The 7,041-nt window shown below is 36.9% G+C and overlaps 1 protein-coding gene across 1 annotated transcript; it reads right to left on the minus strand.

Annotated features, from left to right (window-relative positions):
- Window positions 1-207: 207 nt before the first annotated feature.
- Window positions 208-6,647, minus strand: LOC104096796 (1,4-alpha-glucan-branching enzyme 2-2, chloroplastic/amyloplastic-like). Its single transcript, XM_018771309.3, has 6 exons — window positions 6,518-6,647; window positions 5,900-5,996; window positions 3,439-3,537; window positions 2,770-2,812; window positions 1,538-1,597; window positions 208-315 (listed from the first exon to the last, which is right to left on the minus strand). Exons 1-6 carry the CDS (start codon window positions 6,645-6,647, stop codon window positions 208-210), a joined length of 537 nt encoding a protein of 178 aa, XP_018626825.2.
- Between the last annotated feature and the right edge of the window lie 394 nt (window positions 6,648-7,041).

A 7,041-nucleotide genomic window follows, 5' to 3' on the forward strand; every position in this document is an offset into this window, starting at 1 on the left:
GAGAGCGAGAAGGGAGACAGAGACACTATAAACTTTGGAAGGGGTGTCTCCTTGAAAGATTTTGCAGCCAGCACTCAAAAAGCCTTAGAAGTGAATAGACCTATATAACTAAAAAGAATTCTTGAGCATTCTTTGACACAAGTATTTTAACTAAAAGGTAGAAAATAGTAGTATCGACAGCCAATGGATAAAATACCCAAATATCAATCAGAGCACTGTAGAAAATGAACATAACTTCACTCTAGGCCCATGAGGAATTGCAGGAGAACCGTCTGCATTATTTGGCAAAAAAATCTCCCAGATACCAAATTCGTTCTGCTTATGGATCATGAATTAGTTTTGTGCAACATTCCACCACTGCATAGAGCTTAACATTGTAACATGCAAAGTAAATAGATGATCCTTCTACATATCCTTCATTGTTAACATATTAATTACAGAAGATAACCGTAACACTGAAACTCTCTGTAACACCTACCTGCTCCCACCACCACCACCCCACCCCTGCCCCAAGGGGCAAAAAGGAGAGAAGAGAAGAGAAAGACAATGCAAGCTAGTGAAGATACGACTCATCTACTATAACAGTGCAAGATTGTATAACAATTGTGGAATATGATCCATACAATTTCACGAAGTAGTTGGACAATGCCTGAAAAATCTTTAGGAAAATTGGAAAATAAATTGAAAGAAGGAATAAAGACAATGCTTGGACAGAAATTCCTCAAGCGATGGTTCTGTCAATTCGGAAAGAAGAGAATAGAAGACCTCTTGAGCAAGTGAAATTTTTTCCTTTTTTTGACAAGTACAAGTGGGACTTTCTTTTGTTCCAAACAGAACGTATGATGTTCGCTTAGAGTACTTCAGGAGTACTCAAAAGATGCAACTTGTATAGGTGATAGGATGTCTTCTGCAGAGAGCAATAATTTTTGTATAGCTCCTCTTTGACCTGTACACTTGTCTAATATCCGGTTGATCCCTTTTGTGCAATGAACTAAAAAGGAAGGAATTTTGTTGCATGCTCGTAGAAGTAAAGCAGAGTTCTGAAAGACTCAGGAAAGTTCTAAAGAACAACACCAGATCTTGAATATTTCATTTTATCAGATCAATGGAACATCTGACAGAATAATTAGACTTCTTTTCTTTTTTTGATAAGTAACCAGATCAGTTAGACATAGAAAGCACTATTCTCACCGAATACCAATTTAAAGTGTGTCATCATTTTCAGCCCTACTATCAAGGAACTAACGAAATATGAGCCTTACTAGAAACAAGTCAAGAAACTGTCACTTTGAAATCTTACGAAATCCATATTTTCTTGCAAAGACTCCCTTGTAACATGCAAATTTGAAAAGGGGATCACGTGCCAAAATAACTCGATCAACAAAGGGGTAATAGAAAAGGTAAACAGAAATAAGAATACGAGACATTTGCTAGAAACTTTGAAATGAGTAGCAAAGACAATCGAATGTAAAGAACACAAGGCTCTCAAACAAAAATGGCAACAGAACCACTTGGATATGTACTGTAAGGGATATACCCGAGTCATGACGTCAGCATTTGGGTTCCAATTGTTGAAATCTCCAATGAGGGCAGCCCACTGCAAGGGAAAGCATAGGATATACATGCAATTTAGACTTTCACAAAACCGATATTATCATATCATAAACAAAATGCAGAAGTTGGTATAACAACTGATGGGCATATAAGGAGATCACCAATGACTTTCCACGTTATTTCACATTATTGATCTCTCATTTCACCGTATACTGCACTTGAACGTTATCTTTTTAGTAATCAGTTTACACAAAACATCAGAATTTGCAGCTTTGGCAGAAAAATGTTCTGCCATACATCCAGCAATTATGTGTTGCCAAAGGGATTATCCTTTCTTTTAGAAGGCTCCTCAATCTAAAATCAGCGTACTGAACTCATCGGACAATCTAAAATCAGCGTATTGAACTCATCGGACTTGGTTAAACTCAAGAAACAACATTTTATTCTGATAAAAGCACCCCCTAACCAAAAGAGAAATACTTGATTTGCTGATATAGGTACTTGTACTGGCATAACACAAACCAGGTCAAAATATCATGATTGTGTTCCTCCAAGACAAATTTGTACTTATTTGGCTGATCTTGAGTCAATGTAGTTCTTGGAATCCTGGGAGCTAATTCTTACATGCCAAAATATATCTTTTACTTGCTAGTGGCAGAAGAAAGATGATTCACTAATTATTTTGGGATACAGAAGTTTGCAACCTGGAGTATTTTAAAATAGTTTCTCAGTCCTTGACCTTTATTTTGAAAAGATGACTTAATATATATCCATTCTCACTCCATCCTCAAAGTGACCATCACATTGGACCAGAATAAGTCTTACAAACTAAGTCAATGGCTCACCAAGTCGATGCCTAGATCAAGCTTGCAGAGCTAGTGAGTAATGCTATCGAGTAGCAAAGCCTAACTTTAATAAGTTAAGCCAAAGGAATCTTATCCTCGTTTTTAGGTCAGAAGTCCATCCAGGTTGAAGACCATAATCTGTGCAAATGACAGAAACTGTGGAGCAATTACAATATTCTAAACAATCAGAAAAGAAACATATTTAGGTCAGAAGTCCTTAAACAGCTTTCTTGAGAATTAAAACATAAATCTCCTCCTTTCTACTTTCTCTTAGTTTCTCTCACCTTTTACTTTAAAAAGAAGTGGTTATCAATTTTGTGGTCCTTTTTATCATAGAGAATCTAAACAAAACAAGAAAGAAAACACTGACCTTGGCACCAGGAGCCCACTCCCGATAAGTGATACCTGTAGCACTAGCAACAAAGTTCACAGGCAATCAGTGACTGATACTTCAGCCCCTCTCAGTAGAGCAAACTTACAAAAGGGAAAGAAGGAGTACCTACAGTAAGGTCAGGCTTATAGATCTGATATAACATACATATACTCCAAGGAAAAGAAAAACAGAAAGTAAAATGATCGACAATAAAGGGATGAAGTACATAGATTCTCTTCAAAACAATTAGGTGTAACACGAGCTCCAGACGGTTCCTTTTCGTAAACATTAGCTTTGGAAGGTCACTTTTCGGGAATCACTCCTGCTGTCTGAGATAAATACTTCAAATTCCAATATATACCATGCCTAGATTGCTAGAAACTAGATGATAGCTATTTTTAGTAAAGGGCTGAGCATGTCAAGAATTAACCGCTGCTATATACATGTCTCCAAATACAAAATGTAATCTGTTTCTCTTTCTTTTATCTGCAGATATTACAACCTATATCACCTTTTCACTCCTCTATAGGTTTGAGTGTGGGCCAAAGAAGTGCCAAGTTGGCATCAACGAATAACATTATGGCATGAAATTGACAAAGTTTTGCACAAGGCCGGTCTCGAATACCTTCAGAAAGAAAATTAAATAAGATAGAAAGCAGTTATTACCTACGAGTGAAACCCTTTTTTTCGTAACCACGAGAAAAAGCTTCCAAACCACCCTCATACTTGTCAATTGCCTCTCTCATTTTCTTGTACTCTGAAAATCTAAAAGTGGACAGCATAGAAAAAAAATCTTTAGGCCAGACCGCCACATTTTCTATGGTTATCTAGCAACTAGCAATGAGATTACAAGTCGAACATTCCCGCCCAAGAGCTTTAATGATCAAAAAAGCAATGAGATCTCATCCTATGTAGTTATAGAGAGGATGTAAGCAAGATATTTTTCCATCGATAAAATTCTCTCCAATTGCGTTAAACAAGTCGAACATTCCCGCCCAAGCTTCTCCAGAGCTGTGTTTGTAGGCAAGCTCCGGTGGCATTCCCTATTGTCTTCTGGAAGTCGCTCCTCCATAAGCAAACCTCCTCAGAAGTTGTGTCTTGGCACTTTAAAACCGTACTCTCCATTTTACTTGAGCTTCCCATGAATGGTGCTCTATATTCAATATACTCTAATATCTGCTACATGATGCCTTAGTCCCCACTTTATAGTAAAATGCCTTTCTCCTGTTACCAAATGGTAATTTCCGCGACAAAACTAGTTTCACATCCTCCTCTGATGATGCAGCGCAGCTACGCACGCCTTGCACTAGTATTTATCGAATAGTGCTCACTTGTCCAAAAGACATCTATACTGGTGGAACAAGTATAACATGTCTAATTACCTTCTATCAATTTTAGGACATTTACTGTGGATAACGTTCATGTATGGAATGTGAACAATGCCTCTACATATAAAACTCGTATGTATGAATAGTATTATGCGGATAATTTGTATTATTCCTGTAAATGGTGCCCATGCTTACACGGAATCAAACTATTCCCTGGTCCTAGTACCACTTGTAGGGACATGCAATATACCGATAGTGATAATTCAACCGAGCGTTTGATACCATTTGTTGAGACCAAAGACACCCACAGTAAATAAAGGGAAATGATGATAGACATTGAAACTTTCAATTCTCAGATAAGAAAAAAATCATGACTAAAGAGAAAAAATAATATCAGTATCATAGAGAATAACATACACTTACTACTCTAGTATCATAGAGAATAATATACACTTAAAAGAAATACCCTCTTTAGAGACACTCTCAACATAATACTGTCAAAGTAACCACATTCCTCACATACTGTTGTGATATTGACTTTTAAACCTTCAGTTGGATTGACGAAGGAAATAGTCTCTCTTTTTGTGTCTTTATCTTGTTCAAAGTTTGCTCCCTCAATTGATACTTGCGTAGACAAAATAGATCACCTATTGGGAGGGAGATTTTGGACTCAAAAAATATTTTTCCATAACTTGAGATAAGCATGCGTCTGTAGCAATTATTTAAACAAGACTGCTCAAGAAGCCTTAGTCATTCCAATATTATGGAAAGAATCTCTCTACCAAAATCCCAGACAATGGACTTTAAGTGTGGTAGGTTGAGCTGCTATGCATCATTTTTTTAATCCTCAAAAGTAATATTATTAATCATGGATTTATAGGTACTATTTGCTTATACGATGCCTAACACCTCAAATTTGCAAGTAATAGCAGTAGATAACTTTCTACTATTATTTATTGGGAGAACCTAAGGGCACCAAAGCATACTCATGCCTCCCTCTGAACTAAGAGTGCACACAAATTTGTTTTCACGAGTTAGCAATGATGCATCAACTATAGCTAGAAGCCACGCATCTGACATCTAGAATACAGAAATATAGAGAAGACTACTTTTTAACGACACTGTTCTCATGGGAACAAAATGCAATAACACTTTCATTCAAGCAGACTCAGAAAGATATCTATTTAGAAGTATTTTCTGCAAGAAAATTTGTCACCTCCACCTCCCACCCCCCCTCCCCCCAAAAAAAGAACTCTCTTTTCATGCGGTTGGAGATTAATGTAACATACCAGGGCATTTTCTGGAACTGTATCAGCAACCTCCAATTGTTCAGTTGAGGATATTTTTCAGCAAAAATCTTTCCTACATACATATATCAGATTAGTGTTATATCTCCACTAGGCTACGATAGTGTCAATTAATCATGGTTGAAGAGAACAAATATTTATGTGATTAGAAGTGATGTTGCAGAAGCAATCAAAACGTTCCTTTCCCCAAGCACAATTTTACCAAACTATTTCAACTACATGTATAGTCTCGGAATCAACAGTCCCATCTAGCTTAAAGTAATGTTAATAGGATCTCATTCTTCCGTGTGACAGTATTTTCATGGTAAACCAAGAAACTTCTATACAAATAGTAGAACAGCAATGACATCACTTAGTAGCTTAGAAGCCCCACCTTCCAGACAAAACCTTAACTTTCACTATTCAATCAACAAATCAACTAAAAAAACAAAATTCAAGAATATCTAATCACACAAAAGAGGGGAAAAAAGTATAACCACTGATCATTCATACAACTTGCTTTTTGGAGGAATAAAGAAACCTCCAGAAAAGCACCATACAGAAGGTCCTTTTAAACCCAGAACCCACACTTCAAAAGAGTTAGTATTACCTTTAGAAATGTAAAATCAAAATTTTTGCATTAATATTCATTGATTTGTTTTCTTAGAGAAAATACTTAACAGACTTCAGAAACACCCAATTAGACTACCAAATATTTTCACCAACAATATTGTCTAGAAAGGTACAACAGACTGACATCACTTGTTAATACAAAAAAAAAAAGAAAAAAGCCCCATTTCTCCAGATAAAAACCTTAACTTTCAGCAATCACCATTCAATCAACAAATCATGTAAGGGAAAAAACAGAAACTGATCAGTCAATTGAAGAATATAAGGCCCTTTTACACCCAAGACTAAGTCAATTATAACTGACCAATTCTTCAAAAAGTTACCACTGTTTCAGTAATGTCAACCATGAAAATTCATAATTTTACTTTCTGAGAAAATATACTTAAAAGGCTATAATAAGTACTACTAACTTTAGAAAATACCCAATTACAACAAACCAAAGAAAACACACACACACACACACACATAGAGAGAGAGAGAGAGGAGGGGACAGGGTAGTACGTGAAACAGAGTGCTTTTTCAAGAAGACGGAAACGCTAGGATTCCTCCGATCAGCATTGGAAGTGAAAGCAGGGGATTTGTGAAGCGATGGAACAGTAGGAAAACGAACACCAGAGAGTGTGTACACCATTGTTTTCCTTAGGGTTTTACGAATCTTAGTTCATGAGGTTCAAGTCCTACACTAAAACTACAGATCTGATAACTAACTGTCAAAAGTGTGCTGAGTTCAAGGCGCCAAGAGAAGCGTGATTACAGAGAGAGAAAGAGCAACTGACTTTGAGTGGCGGAGGTTTTATATTTATATATTTAGTGAAACCACCTTAGTGTGAACAATGAAAACAGACTAGTTGAGCCTTCTTATGCAGCAGATAAGCCACACCCTCCCCTTCTTCCCACTAGTCTCCCCAAGAGAGGCGATCCCCAACCCCTCTTTCTCTCCATGGACACCAGGGAGGACAATGACCCTATTACCAATGATAGGGTCAGAAAATGTCCACGAGCACCTAGAGGCAACAAACACAGAA

The sequence above is a fragment of the Nicotiana tomentosiformis genome, chromosome 7 (assembly GCF_000390325.3).
Source record: "Nicotiana tomentosiformis chromosome 7, ASM39032v3, whole genome shotgun sequence".
Classification (NCBI taxonomy): domain Eukaryota; kingdom Viridiplantae; phylum Streptophyta; class Magnoliopsida; order Solanales; family Solanaceae; genus Nicotiana; species Nicotiana tomentosiformis.

Excerpts from the sequence above, each read along its gene's own strand:
- LOC104096796 (XM_018771309.3), bottom strand. The coding sequence starts at position 6,647 with ATGGTGTACACACTCTCTGGTGTTCGTTTTCCTACTGTTCCATCGCTT. Across the intron at positions 5,997-6,517 it reads GAAAAAGCACTCTGTTTCAC|GTAATACTAACTCTTTTGAA; the intron begins GTACTACCCTGT and ends ACATTTCTAAAG. Across the intron at positions 1,598-2,769 it reads AGTGGGCTCCTGGTGCCAAG|TGGGCTGCCCTCATTGGAGA; the intron begins GTCAGTGTTTTC and ends TTTCCCTTGCAG.